At 41.9% G+C, this 24,615-nt stretch overlaps 1 protein-coding gene across 1 annotated transcript in view; it reads right to left on the reverse strand.

Moving 5' to 3' along the window:
- The window catches only part of cubn (cubilin (intrinsic factor-cobalamin receptor)), a 327,704-nt gene that overhangs the window by 130,497 nt on the left and 172,592 nt on the right, over nucleotides 1-24,615 (reverse strand). Inside the window, exons 37-44 of the mRNA XM_080214655.1 lie at nucleotides 21,821-22,022; nucleotides 19,811-20,008; nucleotides 16,197-16,343; nucleotides 12,921-13,111; nucleotides 10,644-10,827; nucleotides 7,729-7,903; nucleotides 4,338-4,516; nucleotides 2,480-2,686 (exon numbers count right to left, since the gene is read on the reverse strand). Coding sequence (XP_080070781.1) covers nucleotides 2,480-2,686; nucleotides 4,338-4,516; nucleotides 7,729-7,903; nucleotides 10,644-10,827; nucleotides 12,921-13,111; nucleotides 16,197-16,343; nucleotides 19,811-20,008; nucleotides 21,821-22,022 — 1,483 coding nt within the window. The remainder of the gene's footprint in view (nucleotides 1-2,479; nucleotides 2,687-4,337; nucleotides 4,517-7,728; nucleotides 7,904-10,643; nucleotides 10,828-12,920; nucleotides 13,112-16,196; nucleotides 16,344-19,810; nucleotides 20,009-21,820; nucleotides 22,023-24,615) is intronic.

Genomic DNA, 24,615 nt, shown 5'->3' on the forward strand with positions numbered 1-24,615 from the left:
GACATTTGAGTGGGTACCTTTTTTTTTAAATAACAAGCTTCAATTAAAACAAGATACTCACAGGGGTTGAGCTAGAGGCAGTGTCAGAATAATTTTACCCTCATCAGCAGATGTAATGACACACTTTCACAGACTTCATTAGAAAACAAACAGTATTTATTAAAATAACTGTACAGCAGTTTAGCAGTCCACAAGACTAGCCTAGTCCTGGATATGTCTTCTGTCTAAGAGAAGTCTCCAGGCCCTGGGGTGATTACCCACTCCGCATCCCAATTGGTCCCCGAAGCCAGGTGACCCTTACTCTACTGGATTTCCCTTAAAGAGACAATCATGACAAATCACCACAGATGAGTTGGAATATGGTACCATTCCAGTTGTTCACCCATCTCTGCCAGCATTTTGCCATTGGAAGGATACTTGTCAGGCAGCCCACTGCCCTCAGATCAACTAAGGCCCTCAAATAACCAATTAATGGTATTTTACCAGCAATGAGGGTGCCCACAGCATGTAGTGAGGCTTCCAGGTAAACTTGAGCAGTGGGGGGAGGCTCCTGTTCAGACACCTTGGGGGTGATCTTACCACCAGCTGCCCTTGTCTTTACAGGCGGTAGAGGTTATAGGTTTGGTAGGTACTGTCGGAGGAACGACAGCATTTTTCACAGAGATGCTCCAGGCACCTGCCTACATCAGGCAGAAGGCTATTCACATAATAGCCAAAGGAGCCCATAATAGACAGAGGAGCTCAATGTAGTTCTGTGGTACCAATCGGCAATCTAACCAATGGCCCTTAAAGAAACTGCAGTCCTTTCCTCCAAAAACAGGCAAGCTTCTAGTTTTATTTGTTTTAACAATTTCTGTGTGGTTAGGTAACAAACAATATTGTCTCACTCACTGCTGTTTCGTCTACCCTCTCCCGATGATTGTCTACCCACCTTTACACCCAACCTCTGGGTCAGCTGTGTGGAGGATTTGTCAAATTTCCTGCCCCCTTCTCCAAATCAACAAATTTTCTGTGAGCATTAAGATAAAGGTAAAATACTGTAGGCGCTGGAATCTGGAACAAAAACAGAGAATGCTGGAAAATTGCAGCAGGCCTGACAGCAGTGCTGGAATCTGAAGCAGCGCTGACGAAAGGTCATTCTGACTCAAAGCGTTGGCTCTATTCTCTCTTCACAAATGCTGTCAGACCTGCTGAGATTTTCCAGCATTTTCTGTTTTTGTTCCTATGAACATTGATTTATTGAAAATGCCAGGTTGCTTAATCACACCATCTATCACCTGTCTGACATTTGTTCAAAACAGATGTTGGCCCTCAAATGTCAGCATATAGTTCAGGCTGTCAATGCAGTTTACCTCTATAGGGGTACTGCATTGTCTGACACACCTTTCAGACAAGCTGTTAAAAAATTTTTCCAGTGGATGTACAACTTGAAGAGCAGCTGGGGAGTTGTCTTCACGTCGTGGTCAATGTTCTTTCTCAACCAACACCACAAAAAGTAGATTACCTGCTCACATAATTATGGAAGGAACTGGAGAAAATAATCCATGAAACAGAGAAAAATTCAGCAAAACTCTGAATTAAACTGCCTTTTAATTAACAGAATTATAACCAGTCACTATTAACCAATTATAAACAGACAGAAGGCTGGAATACAATCACCAAAATACTAATAAAAACAACAGAATTTGACTTATTCAGCTGCCCTGATATTTCTCCTGAGAATCAACAACATTAAATTAAGGTTTCCATGTTTTACAATGTGTTTCATTAGTACTAAATGAATTTGCCCATTTGTTTTAATGATCCTTGAGGGCTTGTTACTCATGTTTAATTCAGTTATCTAGACTGATTAAACTAACTTCCTTATGCTTGGATTTTTAAAAGAAGAGCCCACGGAAAGTGGGCCTAAAGTTACAGCTTTCCTGAACTTACCTTCAAAATGTAACATTAATCAAAATAGCAGCAAAGAAGTAGAGAAGAGCATTAACAGATTTTCCATTACTAATTGATATGCATATTATTATGGTAGAAACTAATGACCCCAAGCCCTGCAAAAACTAAACAGGATTGGAGCATCAAAGTGATGTTCTCAGCTGTTGCACACTTATCAGGCATAGCTATACCAGAGTATATATAAATACCAATTATACCAAAAATATATACTTTTGCAAAAATTCAAGGACAAACAGGAACCAGTCCAACAAAATCCAGCAGTTTTACTTTCAGCTGACTCAGGACCATAAGGCCTAGTAGCCGAAGTGTGCCATTGACAAGGTTTGTACTTAGCTTTCTCTCTCAGCTGAATGGATGATACAATTTTAAAAGGAGGAAGAAGAAATGGAGTTTCTTTCAATTGGGACGTAAAATGATAATGTGGTATCATCAATTTTTATATTTCCCAATGGAATTAGAGTTGATTTCTGTTTCATTGATCCATAAATGATGTTACTTCAAGATACTGAACATTTGTTATACTCACCACTTGCATTATGCTCTCGAATTTCCAGAAAGTCTTTGATACAATCAGGCGTACTTTCCAGATTGAATGCTTTAAAAGTAATAGTGAGATAGCGACCTTCGGGTCCCTCCAGGAACCATTCACAATGAGAATTATCTGGGTAAGATAAGGGGTATCCAGGACTCTGCAGAGATCCAATTTGTGCAGACACTGTTCCACCACACACAGCTAAAGGTGATAGAATAAAATCCCATCATTAAATACTTTGAGATTATAACTCTTAATATTTAATTCTAAAGATAATTTATATATAAACGAAATATTACTCCTCTTAGCCATTTGAGTTGCAATACAAACTCATACATATCAGACTATTGCAAATTAGTTCACAATAAACATGGTTATGAATACTCACATGTAATGTGGTTATGCTTGCTTTTAGTGGAATATGTGGAACATATTTTGTTCCAAGTATTTTCAGCAACCTTACTTCCAATTTCTATCCTTCTCTTGCCATTAAATGGACTGTCTCAAAATCTTTCCTTCCGTGACTTTTCTGCCTCCATTTCTGGGTCTGGCTTTTAACCAATATTCACCACGAGCCCACTAAATCCCACAACTACTTTGACAACCTGGTCCATTCCTCAGTCAGCCCCAACACCCCTCCCTTTCCTGCAGCATCTTTGCGTGCAAGCACAGGAGATGCAACACCTGCTCTTTTACCTCCTCCCTTCTTCCTTCCAGGTGAAATAGGCTTTACTTGTACTTCTTCCCATTTATTTAGCATAGTATATTTGTTATTCATGCTGTAGTCTATTCTGCATTGGGACACCAAACATATACCGGGTGACTGCTGCGGGGAATACTTCTATTCAAACTGTAAGCATGATCTTGAGCTTCTGCTGTTAGCTATTTCAATTCTTCACCTCGCTCCCACATCACTTTCCAATCCTTGGCCTGCCACTCAACGTGTGTTCAAGGATTACCATTTTTTACTTTACACCCTTCTAGACAAAACACTGAGTTCAACATTTTCAGATATTCACTCCTGCCCACATTTTGTTTCCCTTTTCTTTACGAGCTTTGGTTTGTCTTCCTTATTTTTATTGCTCCATCATGTCAATCCATGTTCCCCACCCAACACTAATGACATCATGCCAACCGTGACACTACTTTGTCCATTGACCCAGTATACACTCTCTACAGAACCAATGGAGCCTTTAGGAACCATGGCATGTACAGAAATGCTTACAAAACACCCATTCACAATTTCATTAAAAGCACAACTTCTGTTGCTACAATTCTATAAACAGGTCAACCAACCAGAACTTCTAAGCACTTGATACCTCATGGGCTTGTGTGAATAAACATGGACCTGTTGACAAAAGAGATCTTAGAAAAAATTGCTCATTATCACATCATAAAGCTATCAGATTTCTCCTCAGTTATATAAACAAAGGAAGCTTATCCTTTTATGAGAATCTGAGCTCTCTTCCTCTTACCACTTAACCAAAAAATCCCAGCAAAGGTGGGCAAAGCTCTTCACTGGTCACTTAAGAAGCTCAACTGCCACCTCTCCCACAAAACAGCATGGTGTTTTCCTGCACTATTTTCCCAACCGTTTTGCCTTCAAGCCTGTTGTCAATGGCCCTGGAAAATACCAGCAATTTCAGCCATAACCCTATCATAGATCTTAGCTAACTGAAATTGCCTATTGAAAATTTAAGTGCAAAAGTCTGTGAGTACTATATGATCTCTTAACCATTGAAACCAGTGAACAGTAACATGTCCCACCACATATCCTCAGAAAAATGAAAAAAACTACTGATTTCTCTCAAAGAACAGTCCATCACAACAAATTTTGATGAAGTTACTTTACCTATTGAGTATTTGGCTTTAAATCCTTTATAGCTGAAAGCATGGTTAGTTTGGAATCTTGCATACATGACACGGCCTGTGGATTTCTGGCGGGAAGGCTTAGTAGATCCACAAAAACGTCCAATCAGAGGAGCATCTGAAGTAGCTCCATCACGTAGTTCCAGAAAATCATATTTACATCTAGTATGGAAAAGAGTAGCCTTGTTAAAGCACTAGGTTCCTTTGTGACCATCACTGTGCATTTTGCTTGCATAGGTATTTTAACTTTTTACCAATTATATTTCTTACTAAATGAAGAATTGGGTTCCTCTTAAGACTCTTCTGTTTCAGGCAATGAGCTATTCAGTCATGTGGACATGGATTAGTACTGCCTCAAATTCAAGCCTAGGTATATGCTAAATTAGCTGATCTCAAGAAGTAGCAGAGTTACTTTTGGCCACAGAGACTGCATTAGAGAAAATAAGTGCCTAGTGTTTCCATAACTTGTCACTATCCAATGACACGGTGTTGGAGGAGTTGATTGGTGAAAACCAAGCACAGGTTTGGGCTCCAACATAATTCCCTGCAGGCTCTCACCATCAAGAGAAAATAGTAAGAAGAATAGCAATAGTTTTAAGTAAATTGACTGTACTTTGCTCATGTTACCCAAGATTTTAATCTTTAATCTTAAATTTTGGACTCTCCACGACCTTTACTTGATGGCCTTAATTCCCCAAATGGAAGAATTCTTGCTCTTCTGGTGGAAATTAGGAGCAGGTCTGGTGGTCCAGTTACAAAGATGTAGTTCCTTTCCAAAGCTTGGGGTCGGGGTCATTTGCCACTCTTTAGATGCATATTATATGGTTCTTGCTGTGTATCCTAGAACTCTTAGATTTATTAGTTGATTTGTCATGCTGCTTGGACAGTTGCAGTGACTTAGCTTTTACTCCTTGTAGGGATTTTTCTAGGACCCTCATACTACTTTCATTTATACGTTTAAACTTCTGTGCCATATTTCCACCTGGAACAGTGTCAATTTTACTATTTTGTATTTGCATAATGGGACAGCACAGTTTCTTTTATTCATTCATGGGACATGGACATCATTGGCAGGCCAACACTTATTGGCCATCCCTAGTTGCCGAAGGGTAGATGAGTGTCAACCACATTGCCGTGGCTTTAGCGTCACACGTAGGCCAGACCGGGTAAGGGTGGCAGATTTCCTTCCCTAAAGGACATTAGTGAACCAGATGTTTTTCTTCTGAGAATCGACAATGGTTTCATGGTCGTCAGTAGACTCTTAATTCCATATTTTTTTCTTATTGAATTCAAATTCCATCATCTGCTGTGGCAGGATTCGAACCTGGGTCCTCAGAACATTAGCTGAGTTTCTAGATTAATAGTCTAGCGATAGTACCACTAGGCCATCACTTCCCCACAGTGGCAGTGCTTAGCACTGATGCCTTGCAGCTCCAAGTTCAATTGCTGGCTTGGTCATTGTCTGTGTGGAATTTGCACATTCTCCCCATGTCTGCAGGGATTTCCCTTGGATAATCCGGTTTCCTCCCATAGTCCAAACGAGGTATTGGTTAAGTACATTGGCCATGCTAAATTCTCACTTGGCATACCCAAACAGATGCCAGAGTGTGGTGACTAGGGGATTTTCAGAGGGGAACCAGTGGATGTGGTGTTTCTCGATTTTCAAAAGGTGTTTGATAAGGTGCCTCATAAAAGGTTGCTACGGAAGGTTAGGGTGCACGGAGTTGGGGGTAAGGTGTTAGCGTGGATAGAGGATTGGTTGTCTAATAGGAAGCAGAGAGTTGGTATCAATGGGTGCTATTCTGACTGGCGGTTGGTGAGTAGTGGAGTGCCGCAGGGATTGGTGCTGGGGCCTCAGCTATTTACCATTTATATAGATGATCTGGAGGAGGGGGCTGAGTGTAGGGTGATGAAATTTGCTGATGACACAAAGATGAGTGGTAAAGCAAATTGCGTGGAGGGTGTGGAAAGTCTGCAGAGGGATCTGGATAGGCTGAGCGAGTGGGCGAGGACCTGGCAGTTGGAGTATAATGTTAGCAAGTGTGAGGTTATCCACTTTGGCAGAAATAATAGTAGGAGGGATTACTACTTAAAGGGCGAAAAGCTGCTGCATGCTACAGTGCAGAGGGACTGGGGGGTCCTTGTGCATGATTCGCAAAAACACAACCTACAGGTGCAGCAGGTGATCAAGAAGGCGAGTGGAATGCTAGCCTTTATAGCGAGGGGGATAGAATATAAAAGCAGGGAGGTCTTGCTGCAACTGTACAGGGTGCTGGTGAGGCCGCAGCTGGAGTACTGTGTGTAGTTTTGGTCGCCGCACTTGCGCAAGGATATTTTGGCCTTGGAGGGAGTGCAGAGGAGGTTCACTGGGCTGATACCGGAGATGAGGGGGTTGGACTATGAGGGGAGACTAAATTGACTGGGTTTGTATTCGTTGGAGTTTAGAAGGATGAGGGGGGATCTTATAGAGATGTATAAGATAATGAAAGGGATGGATAGGGTAGAGGTAGAGAGATTCTTCCCGCTTAGAAAGGATGGCAGGACTAGAGGGCACAGCCTCAAGATAAGGGGGGGACAGTTTAGATCGGAGTTGAGGAGGAACTTCTTCACTCAAAGCGTGGTGAATCTCTAGAATTCTCTGCCCGTTGAAGTGGTGGAGGCTACCTCGTTAAATATATTTAAGTCACGGGTAGATAGGTTTTTGACAGACAATGGAATTAAGGGTTATGGGGAGAAAGTGGGAAAGTGGAACTGAGCCACTTCAGATCAGCCATGATCTTATTGAATGGCGGGGCAGGCTCGAAGGGCTAGATGGCCTACTCCTGCTCCTATTTCTTATGTTCTTCTTATGTTCATAGCAACTTCATTGCAGTGTTGAAATAAGCCTTCTTGTGACAATAATAAATAAACTTTAAGCACAACTGATTTAAATACTTTTAGAGTCATAGAGTCATAAAAGTTTACAGCATGGAAACAGGCCCTTCGGCCCAACTTGTCCATGCCGCCTTTTAATTTGTTGCATTCTGTATGAATTCAGTTAGATCAACAGATCCTACCAGCCTGCAGGTGGTTTAGATAGATTAAAAATAATACTGTTGTGAATGTTTACTCAACACTTCTCCCAGTTTGACAGTACTTTCAGCAAGTCATCACTGTTTTTAATGGGCTTTGTATCCAATCTTATGTTTCACCAACAGAACCTTTAAGTTCCAGTCTGTACATTTCCTTAGCCTGATTCAGCTCAAGTTCATATATCAGTCTGATGAATTATGAGTCATTAAAAAAAATCACATTTTACATTATTCATTTATTTCAAATTATAAAAGTGACTGAATGAAACATAAAGTTAATAAATTCAAAAACACTGATCTCACCCAGAATCCATTTCAATATGGAATAGGTCATTGAAATCAAGCTGAACTGCTTCACTGTTTGGAACAGTGATGGTCCAGATGCAATCTATGTTTGGTGGGTAGTTGTCAGGGTAGTTTATTGAGGCAATATACCCAACAGAGAGAGAATCCGAAACATAAATGGCTCCACCACAAGCTAAAAAACAACAAATGAGATATTATTGTCAACTATAAAATAAAATCAATCACAAGGCTGGAATAAGTATGTACTTCAGAAGATGCTAGTTACCAAAAAAAAATTATACATAATATAATTGTTGTGTCTTCAGAAATATTCCAGCAGTAACTGCCTGAAATTACCGACACAAGAATTAGCACGAGGAGAGGGATAAAAAGCCAAAGTTTTTCAAACGCTTTAGTAAAAAGGCAATACTTCAAAAAATCTCGAAGCTTTATTGAGGAGATGCACTTCTGTTGGCATGTTCATTACAAACATAACAAGTTTGGCTTGTTCTCCACCCTCACTGCCCCCATACCCAACCAGCACCCCTCAAGCCCACTCCACTGGTTCACACAGGGATTTTAACCATAACAGCTTTAATCCGTGCAATTCTCTCAAAGATTCTCCAGTATTTAGAGGTACATTTAAACATCCTTTCATCAATTTTCTTCAAAGCTTTTTCACATTTTTTTCAGCACGAAGTTATCTATAGAGCACAAGCGGCTGGCCCATTATATTACACAGGAGGATTTAGTGGAATGAAAAGAGCCCTTGACAAGGAGAAAACAATCCATTACCCACTGGAGTTCCGAACAGTTCTTGAGTTACATCATTTCAGTGCTGCATGAAATGCTGTTTTGTCAATAAACGTACTGTCCTCTGTTTGTCCAGACAATATCGTTTTTGTTCATCTGTTGTTAATTTGTTAAATTGTTACTTTGATAAATCCCTGTCATACAACACAGGTCACAATAAGGGTCACATCTTCTCAGCTATTTTACACTCTTTGTTTACAGTCTTTGTTAGAATTAATTTATTCAGTTCTTGCTCAAAAGAGGGTCATCTCATTCGAGCACAGTGGCCTGTAAATAAGATAAGTTAGAGGTTTTCCACAATGATTGGTCCTCGCTTTGGCTTATAATTTCCTCCAATGAAAAAAGACAGAGGTGAGAATGAAGTATAGATACATAGGAATGGTTCCAGAAGCGACGAGGAATGTTGCTTACATAAATACATTGGTTGGGACTTCTCTTGAAGAAGAAAAAGTTGAAAGGAGATCTGACAGAGGTGTTCAATATTATGAGGGATCTGGACAGAATCTGGTAAGCTTGTGGTGGAACCATTTACGTTTCGGATTCTCTCCCTGTTGGGTATATTATCTCGATAATCTACCCTGATGATTACCCACCAAACATAGACTGCATCTGGGCCATTACTGTTTTTAATGAGCTTCGTATCCAATCTCATGTTTCACTAACCGGACCTTAAAGTTCCAGTCTGTACCTTTTCTTATCCTGATTTGGTTCAAGTTCATATGTCAGGGAATTATGAGTCATTAAAAAGAAATCACATTTTACATTATTCATTTATTACAATATGGAGAAACCACTCCTGTTGGTGGAAGGATTGAAAACCACGTGGCAAAAATTCAAGGTAATTGGCAAAAGAAGTAATGACAGCATGAGGAGGAAAAGCGTATTTATGAAGTGAGTGGTTAGAATTTGGCAAGCACTTCCTGAGACTGTGGTGGAAGCAGGTTCAACTGAGGTGTTTAAGAGGAAATTGATTATTATCTGTAAAAGGAAGAATGTACAAGGCCAAGGATAGAAGGCAGAGAAATGGAATTAGGTGAATTGTTTCTTCAGGAAGCCAGCACAAAATGATAGGCCAAATGGTATTTTTCTTCTATGCTTTAACCATTCTATGACTTGATTTATCTATAAAGGCACTGGAGAAGGTGCAATCAAGAGTTACAAGAATAATAGCAGAACCAAGAGATTATACAGGAGAGAAAATTAAACAGGCTGGAGCACTTGTATCAAAGTTAATGTGCCTGCTTCCACCACCTCCACGGTCTGTAGGCGCCAGGCACCCACCACCCTCTGTGTGAAAACTTTGCCCACACATCTCCCCCAAACTTTCCCCCATTCACTTAGGGATGACCTGATGGACATCTTTAAAATTATGAAAGATTAGACTTGGAGAAGATGATTCTACTTGTGGGAGACACCAAAACTGGGAGCCATCGAAATGAGACTAATAAACCAAATAAAAATGCAAAAAGAACTTCTGTACCCAGAGAGCAGTTAATGGCATAGATACTTCCAAGAGGAAGATATACAAGCAAAAGAGAGGGAAAGGAACAGGAAGATAGGGTGAGAAAAAGGGGTAGAGAAGGAGAATTGTGTAGCACATAAACACCAACCTGGACATGTTGGCCAAACAGCATGTTTATGCACTACACACACTTTGTAAAATATCAGTACCACTAGGAAACCATTTTAAATTCCTTAAAAATACATATCTTCTTATTGAAATTCTCATTAAATTAAACTGTTCCTTGTAACTCTGGATGCCTGTTTCTTGGACACTATAGTTCAAAACTAGTATAATAGCACATTGGGAAATTTCATGTAGCCACCCTAATGCTTAGTTCCATATTTTTAAGGGGCAGCTCCCTTATTCCAAATGGGAGTTCTGCCTCCTGTGACAGAGCTGTGTTTACTGGGCTGAAGAACACCCCAAATAGACTGATCATCTCTGCATGGCATGCTCTGCCAGACTACATCTGTTTCTGGGATGTAATACATATCATGATCAATCCAATAGTTGAAAATATTTGAAAATAAATTTCCAGCTCTATAATATACAGAACATCCATGGATGTAACTAAAGTGGGTGATTCCATATCTCACATGCCCGCTCATGTACTCACCATGGTTTGAAGCTTCATAAGTCAACTTAAATCCTTGGCCCTCATTAATTCCATCAGAAATGAAGCGTAGAAAGAGCTGATTGTCTGTTGTGTGCAGGGTGGAAGGAGGGTTCTCACCACAATAGCGTCCATTTCCTCCATGAGAGGTCAAAGGTGGGGAAGACTCATCAGCTCCATTCCTTAACTATATGGAAAACACAATGAAAAATATCATAAGCTTCAACTAAAAGTCATATGCATGGAGACATTTAAACTTTGAACAAACATAACCAAAATGAATTACAATGAACCTTTCCATCAGCCCAGTTGATCACTGCCCAAACACTTCCCCCCACCCCCTTTCCCTCACTTTGGCCCATCACGGCAATTGAGAAAGGAAAGCTTCTACAGGTGGATCTTCCTGATTCAGTATCATTAAGGAGGTTCATGTTTTGGCCTCAAAGTGCTTCCAGAGATCCATCTTCATTTTCAGGAGGTCCATTTTCGTTCTTCAATCATGGATCAATAATGCTGGGCACCATTTCAATATGACACCTGGATACAATGGCAGATTATGCACCATCAGGCATGCCATGCCATGGAACTCCACGCAAAATCCCCGGTTGCATAATTGATGAGATCGGTGAGAAGATATGGCGAGATTTCCTGTCAGTTTCCACAGTGGGATACATTCCACGTTCCCACCTCCCCCAAGAGAGAATTCTGCCCAATGTCTTCAATCTTTCCATTATTTAATTGGATGAAATTTCTGCTTATCCATGGCTGGCTATCAGACAAGCAGATTGATAATTTAGCAACAGTTGAAATGCGGAGAGAGTTAATACTGGATAGAGCTATTCCTTTGGATGATCTCACTGACGGGCAGCATGTAGATGAAAAATAAGGGAAGGGTGGGGTCAAAACATAGAACATAGAACACTACAACACAAACAGGCCCTTTGGCCCACAAGTTGTGCCGATCATATCTCTACCTACCAGGCCTATCTATAACCCTCAATCCCATTAAATCAGGATTTAAATCAGGAAAAAGTAAATCTTTCTATGATACCATGGTAATGGTATTGAAGTGAGAAGGGAAGCCACCTCAAGTGATATTCTGGTTACAATCGGATAATTATAAATGGAGCCAGGCGAGTGCTACATAGCTGGACAATAGTGGAGAGGCATTGGAGAAGATGTTGTAGTCGATCATGTCAGAAGCTGTAGTCATGCCAGGAAGCGTAAAGAGGAATAGTTTACTTTGTCACTGTCACATTGGATGTCATTTGTAACTTTGTTAAGTATCATTTTGGTACTGTGGGAGGGCTGAAGCCTATTGGATAGATTTAAACTTGGAGTTCTGGAAAAGACAAAGATGGATTTGGGAGGTGACAACATTTTGCAAGGACTTTAGAGAAGAAAGGCAGGTTGGTGATGGGGCCAATATCACAGTGCAAGTATTAGAGTTAGGGTTTGTTAATGGACTGATGATGTTACTCAGTATAAAAGTTAGATTGAGGAATTTGATATGTGAATGACATCAGGACTGGGATTCCCTGAATCTTCATGCTCCCAGGATTCTCTGCAGCCCTGCCTATACATTTCCCAGCAGGGTGGGGTGGCTTCAATGAGCAATCTCATTGACAGCAGCAGGACCACAGGATGCAAACACCAGCAAATGGGACCCTGCCTCCCGCCACCGAGAAACACATGGGGGAATCCTGCCTCAGTTAGTTGGTCTTTCTTTGATCTATCAAAATATCAGCTGCCTATCAATCAACACTGCCTCTGCCCTCATACAAAAGACCAGGTATAGTGCATTTCCTGCATTAACACAAGCTCTGAATAGGCTGAATAAACATCAAGAATGAAGGAACAGAAAGTGAAATTTCTAGGAGTAGAGTTTGTGCTTTGGACTAAATTAGAAAATTACAGAATTCCAAGCCGCTGAGCCTGCTTTTGTGGCTGCAGTATTTGGCTGATCCAGCTAATTTCTGATTAATTGTAACCTCTCAGGAAGTTGATAGTGGGACACTCAATGATTGTAATGTACATCAAGGGGAGCTGAGTAGACTCTCTCTCTTTGTAGTAATTGCAAATGTTTCTTGATACTTATCATCTCATTTTACTATATTAAAACAGTGATACTATGTCAACAATATATCAATGGCTGTTAAATGCTTTGGAATACCCAGTGAACACAAAACATACAATGTAGATGCAAATTAATTCGTTTTAATGTAAGATAAAAATCTTCACAAAACTTCCACTGTTGCAAAGGGCAAAAGAGTTGCTTACCTCTAAATAATCACCAGTAGCACAACTTGTGCCAGAACTTTGAAGCTGGAAGGTCTGATTGAAATGGATAGCTATGATGGAGCCACTGGTGACAGCAACATGCCAAATGCATTTGAGATTTGGTGCATATGCATGAGGATAGTTGGGTGAAGCAATAACACCACGGTCAGCATGAAGCTGACCGCCACAAGCTGAAAGAAGATAAAGATATCAACTATTATAAAGACAGCATGTAGAAAACATCTAAAACATATTTTAAAATGTAGTACTTTGCTTTAGAGACAAACCTTTCGCAAAGTATGCCTTTGCCATACCCTCCATGTCCAAACATGCAGGCGAAAACAGAAGAAACTTGCACACTGGTGTGCCAAATCTGACAAAGAAGCCAGTAGCCCAAATAGACAATTAACAGGAAAATGTGGAGGACTACAGGCAGAAATTCCAGTTGGTGATATTCTTTTGTTGACAATCTTCACACAAAAAGTAATCAATTAGAATCATAGAATCCCTACAGTGCAGAAGAGGCCATTCATCTGATCAATTCTGCACTGACTCTCCAACAGAACATTTTACCTTGGCCCTTCACCCACCCTATCCCTGTAATTCACACATTTAACGTGGCCAATCTTGGAACACGAAGGGGCAACTTAGCATGGCCAGTCCATCTAATTTGAATATCGTTGGACTGTGGGAGGAAAGTGAAACCCCTGAGGAAACCCACGCAGACACAGGGAGAACGTGCAAACTCCACACAGACAGTGACCCAAGGCTGGAATTGAAACCTGGTCCTTGGCACTGTGAGGCAGCAGTGCTAACCACTGTGCCACCCTTAGAACAAATTGATTTCCTCAAATTAGAGCACAGATAAATGAAGTATAAACCTGTCAAGCACTCAGACATGGAATCTGCCACTCACAACACTTACTTGCCAACATCAATTCTCTTTTAAAAAATGGGTACATTGCTGATCTTAGCTGATTAATACACAGGACACTTGTTGAAAAGAAAAAAAAAATCAACCATTCAATATTTAGATTGGCTAGGAGGGAGTTAAAGAGTGAGTTAAGAAGGGCTAAAAGAGGACATGAGAAGACTTTGGCTGATAGGATTAAGGAGAATCCTAAGGCATTCTATAGATATGTTAAGAACAGAAGGTTGGTTAGGGCAAGATTAGGGCCAGTTAGAGACAGCAGTGGGAATTTGTGTGTGGAGCCGGAAGAGATTGGAGAGGCATTGAACCAATATTTCTCTTCGGTGTTCACGCAGGGGGACATAAATGTAGCTGTGGAGAACACTGGGTTACAGGGTTGTAAACTGGACAGTATTGCAGTTGATAAGGAGGATGTGCTAGATATTCTTGAGGGTTTGAAAATAGATAAGTCCCCTGGGCCGGACGGGATTTACCCTAGGATTCTCTGGGAGGCAAGAGAGGCGATTGCAGAGCCTCTGGCTCTGATCTTCAGGTCGTCGTTGGTCACAGGTATAGTGCCAGAAGATTGGAGGATAGCGAATGTTGTCCCATTGTTTAAGAAGAGGAACAGAGACTTCCCCAGGAATTATAGACCGGTGAGTCTTACTTATGTTGTGGGTAAGGTTTTAGAAAAAATTATTAGGGATAGGATTTATAGTTATTTGGAGAGTAATGAATTGATTGGAGATAGTCAGCATGGTTTTGTGGAGGGTAGGTCGTGCCTTACTAACTTTATTGAGTTTTTTGAGAAAGTGACCAAAGAGGTGGATGGGGGTAAGGCAGTTGACGTGGTATATATGGGCTTTAGTAAGGCGTTTGATAAGGTTCACCATGGAAGGCTTCTGCAGAAAATGCAGATGTATGGGATTGAGGGTGATTTAGGTAATTGGATCAGGAATTGGCTGGCGGGTAGGAGACAGAGGGCGGTGGTTGATGGTAAGTATTCATCATGGAGTTCAGTTACGAGTGGTGTGCCTCAGGGATCTGTTTTGGGGCCACTGCTGTTTGTAATTTTTATAAATGATCTGGATGAGGGTATAGTTGGGTGGATTAGTAAATTTGCTGATGACACCAAAGTCGGAGGTGTGGTAGATAGTGAGGAAGGGTGTCTTAGTTTACAGGGGGACTTGGACAAGTTGCAGAGCTGGGCCGAGAGGTGGCGGATGGAGTTTAATGTGGAAAAGTGTGAGGTAATTCACTTTGGCAGGAATAACAGATGTGTGGAGTATAGGGCTAATGGGAGGACTCTGAATAGTGTGGATGAACAGAGGGATCTAGTTGTATGTGTACATAGATCCCTGAAAGTTGGGAATCAAGTAGATAGGGTTGTTAGGAAGGCATACGGTGTCTTGGCGTTTATTGGTAGGGGGATTGAATTTAGGAGCCGCAGCGTCATGTTGCAACTGTACAAGACTCTGGTACGGTCGCACTTGGAGTATTGTGTGCAGTTCTGGTCCCCACATTATAGGAAGGATGTGGAGGCTTTGGAGAGGGTGCAGAGGAGGTTTACCAGGATGTTGCCTGGTATGGAGGGGAGGTCCTATGAGGAGAGACTGAGGGATTTGAGGTTGTTTTCGTTAGAAAGAAGGCGGCTAAGAGGGGACCTTATTGAAACATATAAGATGATTAGAGGTTTAGATAGGGTGGACAGTGATAGCCTTTTTCCTCGGATGGAGAAAGCTAGCACGAGGGGGCATAGCTCTAAATTAAGGGGTGGTAGTTATAGGACGGATGTCGGGGTAGGTTCTTTACCCAGAGGGTGGTGAGGGATTGGAATGCCCTGCCTGCTGCAGTTGTAAATGCGCCTAGTTTGGGGGCGTTTAAGAGATCCGTGGATAGGTTTATGGGTGGAAAGGGTTTGGTTTAGGTTAGAGGGTCATTGCTTTTTAACTGGTCGGCGCAACATCGTAGGCCGAAGGGCCTGTTCTGCGCTGTAATGTTCTATATTTAGCATTTTAATTGTCTTTTAGCTCCAGTTTTGAATTACTGGATTTTATATGTAGATTTACATATTTTTAAAGACATTTTATTAAAAAATTGTAAATTTCTGTAACATTATGATGATCTTAAATCAATAATTTTACTTTCCTCAACCTGCAGGATTTTAAATCTTAGGATTTTGGCCATGCAATCATTACGATCTCAAATACATGTTTAATTTTGGGAACATTGGTATTGTCCTGTACTATGGACCGTGACCATTCACATTGGTATCTCAATTCATAAAAGGCTTAACCAATCTTGATTAATATGACATCCATATACAAAGATTCATAAAACAAAATATATTTAAAGTTTCAACTCACTCTTATAGTAAGAAGCATTGAAACCACCACCATCATTGGCTTCATCAGATGTGAATTGAATAAACATTGTATCACCAGTGGATCGGAGTGGTCCAGGTAATTCTCTGCCACACACAGTGGCAAGTATTGGAGAACGGTTATTGTCACCTGAAGGGAAAAAGATCTGTAAGTTTTGCTGAAGTGCACATTTTCATTGACAGAATCTCAAAGCTGCCAAAGACAATGGTATTATACCTCAAAAACTTTAAAAGTTTAAGCTGTGTCAGAGATCTATACACTACTTTGCAGGGTTGACTTTGGCAGGCATGCTCTGAGAGCTCCTGACGCTTAAAGTCTCACATAACTGGGGCAACAAATTGTGATTAGCTTAATATTTGTTATTTCCCACACATTCATAATGAGGTTATCTAGGAACTGTATCTACAGAAGCATGCTGATAGATGGCCAGACATTCATTTTGCTAGATAGCCTCAATACAAATGCATGGCTGAACATCAAGAATAACTAACGGTCAGGAATTTATGTAGAAAATGAACTTTGTTTAACTGACATCTTTACTACCTTTCAGGAGTTCATCTTTCTTTTAAGTGTTTTTTTCACTGCTTGTGTGCTTACTTGGACAGGATTACGGGCTTCTTCAATAGGAATTTCACTGCTTTTGTTTGATTGATAATTTTATGAGGTGAGAGGGGCAATGGTTTTCAAAGTGGCCACTGAATGTTGCTTGTTTCTTTTTTTGGTTCCTGACTCCAGACTAGGATGCCCCATTGCTCACAATTTCTTTGAGGATCCGTGAACCAAATCTACTACAAAAGCCAACCTAACTTCATCAACATTTTTGGGAGTTCTGTAATGGAACTGACCCAGCAAAGGCAACAGTGCTACATGAGAGCTTGCTACCTTACACTGGGCTGGAAAAAATTGTAGTATATGGGAATGGCGATAGGAGTCTTTGAACTTGGTCCCACCTGCTATTTCAAAGCTCTTTAGCCTCCATTCAGACAAGGGTGGAGGCATGAACATCTGGACCCAGAGGGTGGTTATTTCAAAATTCTGGGGCCCATAAAGTGAGAAAAATGGGTGGAAGATAATTGTATCGAGTGGTTGGAAGAAAAACCTAAGCTGTAGCATCGTAATGCAAAACTTGAGGACAAGTACTGCTCAAACAATGGAATGCAGGCTAGGTGGATTGGCTATGCTAACTTGCTTCTTGGTGTCCAAAGATGTGTAGTGGTAAATGCATGGGGTTATGGGGATAGGGTAGAGGGGAGACCCTTTGTGGGATGCTCTTTCAGAGAGTCAGAACATCAGAACATAAGAAATAGGAGCAGGAGTAGGCCATCTAGCCCTTCAAGCCTGCCCTGCCATCCGATAAGATCATGGCTGATTTGATGTGGATCAGTTCCACTTTCCCGCTTTCTCCCCATAACTCTTAATTCCCTTGTCTATCAGAAATCTATCTACCTGTGACTTAAATATATTCAATGAGGTGGCCTCCCCCACTTCAATGGGCAGAGAATTCCAGAGATTCACCACCCTTTGAGTGAAGAAGTTCCTCCTCAACTCCGTTCTAAACTGCACCCCCCTTATTTTGAGGCTGTGCCCTCTAGTTCTGTTTTCCATTCTAAGCAGAAAGAATCTCTCTACCTCTACCCTATCTATCCCCTTCATTATCTTGTAAGTCTCTATAAGATCCCTCCTCAGCGTTCTAAACTCTAACAAGTACAGGCCCAGCCTATTCAATCTCTCCTCATAAGCTAACCCCCTCATCTCCAGTATCAGCCTGGTGAACCTTCTCTGCACTTCCTCCAAGGCCAACATATCCTTTCGCAAATAAGGGGATGAAAACTGCATGCAGTACTCCAGTTGCAGCCTCACCAGTACCCTGTACAGTTGCAGCAAGACCTCCCTGCTTTTATATTCTATCCCCCTCGCTATAAAGGCCAACATTCTATTCACCTTCTTGATCACCTGCTGCACCTGCAGACTGGGTTTTTGCGATTCGTGCACAAAGACCCCCAGGTCCCTCTGCACCATAGCATGCTGCAGCTTTTCACCCTTTAAATAGTAATCCCTCCTACTATTATTTCTACCAAACTGGATAACCTCACATTTGTTAACGTTATACTCCATTTGCCAGGTACTCGCCCACTCACTCAGCCTATCCAGATCTCTCTGCAGACTTTCCACGCCCTCCATGCAATTTGCTTTTCCACTCATCTTCATGTCATCAGCAAATTTTGTTACCCTACACTCAGCCCCCCTCCTCCAGATCGTCTATGTAAATGGTAAACAGTTGAGGGCCCAGCACCGATCCCTGAGGCACTCCACTAGTCACCAACTGCCAACCAGAATAGCACCCATTGATTCCAGCTCTCTGCTTCCTGTTAGATAACCAATCCTCAATCCACGCTAACACTTTACCCCCAACTCCGTGTACCCTAACCTTCTGCAGCAACCTTTTGTGAGGCACCTTATCAAACGCCTTCTGGAAATCTAAAAACACCACATCCACCAGTTCCCCTCTGTCTACCTCACTAGTCACATCTTCATTAGAAATCCAGTAAATTCGTTAAACACGACTTCCCCTTCACGAATCCGTGCTGCGTCTGCTTGACCAGACCGTTCTTTTCTAGGTGTTCTGCTATTTCTTCTTTGATGATGGGTTCTAGTATTTTTCCAACTACGGACGTTAAGCTAACCGGCCTATAATTCCCTGCCTTTTGCCTGCTACCTTTTTTAAATAGCGGCGTAACATTAGCTGTTTTCCAATCTTCCAGCACTTCCCCAGAGTCCAGCGAATTTTGATAAATAATTACTAAGGCATCTGCTATTACTTCTGCTATTTCTTTCAGAACCCTGGGATGCATTCCATCTAGTCCCGGGAACTTGTCTACCTTCAGTCCCATTAGTCTACCAAGCTCTACCTCTCTAGTAACAGTAATTGTATTAAGGACCTCATCTCCTACCATCCTTCTATCTTTAATATTTGGTAAGCTATTTATGTCCTCCTCCATGAAGACTGACACAAAAAACTTATTTTCAGTGCAGATTCAATGGGACGAATGGCCTCTTTCTGCAGTGAAAAGAAAACAAACTACAAAAGAGAGTTTAATTATTAACATTGATTGCCAGTCTTCAGTTTACAATAAGATAGTTAATTATTTGAGCAGTTACATTGATATACAGAGGGTAATTTTTAAATGAAGATGGTTATATTGTTATATCAATCCAATATGATTTTGGAATATATAGTCATGTGTGTATATATGTATCTAGAGTGCCATTTCACTCAGTCTGTGTATCAAACTAACAATGCACGTAAAGTGACCAGTGCAATGCATTCAAAGAGGCTTCAGCAATTGTGTCTAAAATTGTGATCGTTTCAAATTTCTGGGAACACACTAAACAAAAGAGTTTTAAACTTGCAGTAAATAATTGAGTAGCTTTATTATTGTAAAAGTCGGGTTTATTTAAATATGTGGTGAAAGTTTAAGAAAAGAAAATGGCTGGCCCAAAGAATCTCTAAATTTCCAAGAACTGAGGGTCTTGTAAGTTTCTTTTTAACTCTTGGATGAAGGTCACAATATGAAATACACTGAATTAATTATTACCATCTCTGATGACCAGTTTATCGTAGAAACAAAACTTATTTGGTTCAATATCTAGAGCCAGAATGTGGAATTCCACTGTGGCGTGTGGTGCCTGGATGATCCAAGAACAGTCCAAGTCTGTTTGATATTTATTGGGCCAACCTGGTGAGAAAAGAAGGGTCGGGCTATCCCCAGCCATGACAACTCCGCCGCATGCACCTGGAACACAAACACAGTTCAGCAGTCAGTTCATCCACCAGTGAATAAAATCAAAAATTCTGGGAGACTGAAAGGATCACAAAACGTGTAAATTGTTTTAATTGATCCTTAAAAGCTATCTTAAAAATTACCTATCAGTGCATCTTAAAAAGCACTTTCACATAATATTAACTGCCATACCCTCTTTCTCCTTGCCACTGCTCACAGCCTTGATCAGTACCCTTCCCGAGACAGTTGCCTCTATTATACTACCGGCCTTGAATATGTGAATGAATAAATATAAAAAGCTTATTTAGCCGAGAAATTTTATGTGGGTGGTGTCCAGCCTTTTAAAATGGGTCCACATCCATCACCTAACTCTGCCACTTACCCTGCCAAGATTCACCAGGTGAGAGGGTAGAGTAGGAATAGGCATTTAGCAGTGTGGGGATACACCTTCTTCCTTCCAGTGGTAACCAGCTGGCACAGTGGTGTGTTAGAATGCTCCTGTAGAAGCAATTGTGAGCATCCAAGCAGCTCACTTACACACAGAATCCTTCCCCATTGCTTACAATGTTCCCAAATTCAAGCAGTCCATGCTGAACTTGCCTGGCCTAGACCAGTGGATGCCACTTCCACTGGGGTCAGGCAAGTCAACTGGTGACACGAGCATAATGATGCACAGCTCATAGAAACTACAGAGGGTCGTGAACGAAGCCTGGTCCATCACGCAAACCAGCCTCTCATCCATTGACTCTGTCTACACGTTCCACTGCCTCAGAAAAGCAGCAGGCATAACTAAGGACCCTTTGCACCCTGGACATTCTCTCTTTCACCTTCTTCCGTTCGGGAAAAAGATACAAGAGTCAGAGGTGACGTACCAGCCGACTCAAAAACAGCTTCTTCCCTGCTGCCATCAGTCTTTTGAATGGGCCCTACCTCATTAAATTGATCCTTTTCTACTCCCTAGCTATGGCTGTAACAACACATTCTGCACCATCTCCTTTCCTTCTCTATGAACGGTATGCCTGTCTGTCTAGCGCGCAAGAAACAATACTTTTCACTGTATGCTAATACATGTGACGATAATAAATTAAATCTAATCAAAAGCAGGCTTCATCAGGAAAAAAGAAAGTGTTTATTAATAAGGGGGAACTTGTACAGAGGCTCAGCCTCATGACTGCCCTCGAGTAGCCCACTGGCTGCCCAAGTCCCTAAAGTTTTTCATGCGGAGAGTGGTGGGTGCCTGGAATGCGCTGCCAGAGGAGGTGGTGGAAGCAGGCACATTAGCATTTAAGAGGCATCTGGATAGGTACATGAATAGGGAGGGAATAGAGGAATCCAGACTGAGTAAGGGCAGAAGGTTTTTTTCTAGTTCAGTTCAGGCATCGGGCAGCACGGTAGCACAGTGGTTAGCCCAGCTGCTTCACAGCTCCAGGGACCTGGGTTCGATTCCCGGCTCGGGTCACTGTCTGTGTGGAGTTTGCACATTCTCCTCGTGTCTGCGTGGGTTTCCTCCGGGTGCTCCGGTTTCCTCCCACAGTCCAAAGATGTGTGGGTTAGGTGGATTGGCCATGTTAAAATTGCCCTTTAGTGTTCTGAGTTGCGTAGTTTAGCGGGTAAAATATGTAAGGATATGGGGGTAGAGCCTGGGTGGGATTGTGGTCAGTGCAGACTCAATGGAACGAATGGCCTCTTTCTGCATTGTAGGGTTTTTATGATTGGCACAGGCTTGGATGGCCAAAGAGCCTGTTCCTGTGCTGTACCTTTTTTTCTTTGTTCTTCAAATACAAATGCATGTGTGCTACACATTTTATGTTTTTAACTACATACCTGGTTGGACAGTTGGTATTGCAGTTGGGTCAATAGTGTTCCGCACTGCATTCCATTCCAGTAGGAACCCTTTCCCACTTACAGTGTTGTCACTAATAAACTGAACTGTCAGGGTGCTCCCAGTGGATGACACTGCTGGTGGCAGTTCAAAGCCGCAATATCTTCCAATACGACGTGCATAAACATCAGGACCATCAAAAATCTAAAACCAGAATAATACAGAATATTTCTCACATAGCCCAATTGCTAAAAGAAACTCCTTAAAGTGTGAGCTGATTTCCCACAGTAATGCTTAAGGACAAAAGCAAAAATAGAATTTGTGTCTTTCTTTTGGTAACTATATCTGCTTGTCTCCTATTTTCTAAATGTTTCTACTTCCCATTGTTTCAGTCAACATCAGAAGAGTTTAATCACCTTGAAGACACCTCAGACAAGAGAACGGACTGGAATTCACTCTCATTCCTCGTACTGCCCATTGCCGTCCAGTGGCATGGTGGCACAGTGATTAGCACTGTTGCCTCACAGCCCCAGGGGCTTGGGTTTGATTCCCGGCTTGGGTCACTGTCTGTGCAGAGACTGCACATTCTCCTCGTGTCTGTGTGGGTTTCTTCTGGGTGCCCCAGTTTCTTCCTACAATCTAAAAGACTACTGGTTAGGTGCATTGGGCATGCTAAGTTTTCCCTCAGTGAACCCAAACAGGCACTGGAGTGTGGCGATGAGGGCATTTTCACAGTAACTTCATTGCAGTCTTAATGTAAGCCTACTTATGACACTAATAAATAAACTTTAAACTTTGATAAAATTTGGCCTGTTTTACTTAGAAGTTGGATCCGTGAGCACCGGGGAAAAAGTTTAATCTCATTCCTGAGATCTATTCTTCTGAATCATTGCACAGAAGCAGCAGTATGGCACCATTGAGGGGAAACATGAGATTTCCAAGGACTGATGGTGAAATGTGGGGTGTGGCTCACTGGCAAACTGTTGTCAGAACTGAGGGAGCAAAGGTTAACAGCAGACTGAGAAGTGACACTGGGTCTGTGAACATTGTTTTAACTATTAAATTTAGTAAGAAAAAAATACAAGTTTGTTTTCTTTTGAGAAACATTTGAAGTAACTCGTCTTGTCTCTTTAAAATTATTTTTAATTATAGACTCCCTTAACAGATCATTCACTCACAGTTATTTTCACACTATATTCTAATAGTTTTCATTGGTACTTTGCTGAGCAGTTGGGTATTCCCATATCTTTTTCATCTTTTTCACTTCGAGTCAATCAACAAATTGTTATGCTGAAAATGTGACAGAGAAAACACGGGAACAGGAAGTTTGACAAATGAAAGGACGTGCTGAACACAACACACATTGAACATAGGATTTTTATCACATAGATATAGGGGGTGAAATTATGCTTGGGTAATCATGCAAAATGGATGATTGTGAATTGGTCTAGTTTACACTCGATACAATTTTCTTCTCCATTGACTTCCATTCCATTGATTTCTCTTTTTTTCCCAATTTAAGAGGTGCTGGTCACCCTAATGAGTCATTAGACATGACCAGTTTCCCACACCCAATAGTGCAGGCAGTTACTGAGGTCTCTGCATCCCGCCCGCCAATTTTCAGACCGAATTGAATTGAACATAAGAACATAAAGGGTGCGAGGGTCGGTGATGTTAGGAGGTCTAAAGTTAAGGAGAGGGTACAGGTAAGGGAAGAGGCCGAGGATGTCCCAATAATAGAGGGAGTAGGGGGCGTGAGTATGGTTGGTGGCGTTACGGCAAATAGGGTCCAGGTGAAGGCTGGGATGAAAGCGCTTTATCTGAATGCACGAAGCATTCGGAATAAAGTGGATGAGCTGGTGGCGCAGATCGACACAAATGGATACGATCTGGTGGCCATTACAGAGACGTGGCTGCAGGGTGACAGGGACTGGGAGCTGAATGTACAGGGCTATCAAGTGTTTAGGAAGGATAGGCAGGAGGGAAAAGGGGGGTTGTAGCTCTGCTGATTAAGGATAGCATCACGGTGGTAGCAAGGGATGATATTGGAGCCAAGGAGCAGAGGGTGGAATCGTTGTGGGTGGAGATTAGGAACAGCAAAGGGAGGAAGACGCTGGTGGGTGTCGTCTATAGGCCCCCGAATAATGATCTGGAGGTGGGGCGGGCTGTTAACGCGCAAATAAGTGCGGCGTGCAGGAATGGGACGGCCGTAGTTATGGGGGATTTCGATCTGCATATTGATTGGTCGACCCATGTTGGACGCGGGGGGCTCGAGGAAGAGTTCTTGGAATGCTGCCGGGATAGTTTCCTCGAACAGTGTGTGCTGGAGCTGACGAGGGAGCGAGCTATCTTGGATCTGGTGTTATGTAATGAGGCGGGTAGAATTAGGGACCTTGTGGTGAAGGATCCTCTTGGGGACAGTGATCATTGTATGGTGGAGTTTCTGGTGCAGATGGAGGAGGAGAAAGTGGGTTCCCGGACACGCGTCCTCTGTTTGAATAGAGGGGAGTACGGTAGGATGAGAGAAGAATTGGCGAATGTGGACTGGGGGAGTGCGTTGGAGGGAGGGTCTGCTGAGGAGCAGTGGAGGATCTTTAAGGAGATCTTTCTTGGTGCTCAGCGGAAATTTATTCCGATGGTCAAAAAGGATAGTAGGAAGAGAGGTAATAAGCCATGGTTAACGAAGGAGGTGAAGGAAAGTGTTAAATTAAAAGCGGAGGAATTTAGAGTAGCTAAGAGTAGTGGGTGAGATGAGGATTGGGAGAGGTTTAAATGTCAACAAAGATTGACAAAGAAG

The sequence above is a fragment of the Carcharhinus amblyrhynchos genome, chromosome 2 (assembly GCF_965287045.1).
Source record: "Carcharhinus amblyrhynchos chromosome 2, sCarAmb.v2.hapA, whole genome shotgun sequence".
Classification (NCBI taxonomy): domain Eukaryota; kingdom Metazoa; phylum Chordata; class Chondrichthyes; order Carcharhiniformes; family Carcharhinidae; genus Carcharhinus; species Carcharhinus amblyrhynchos.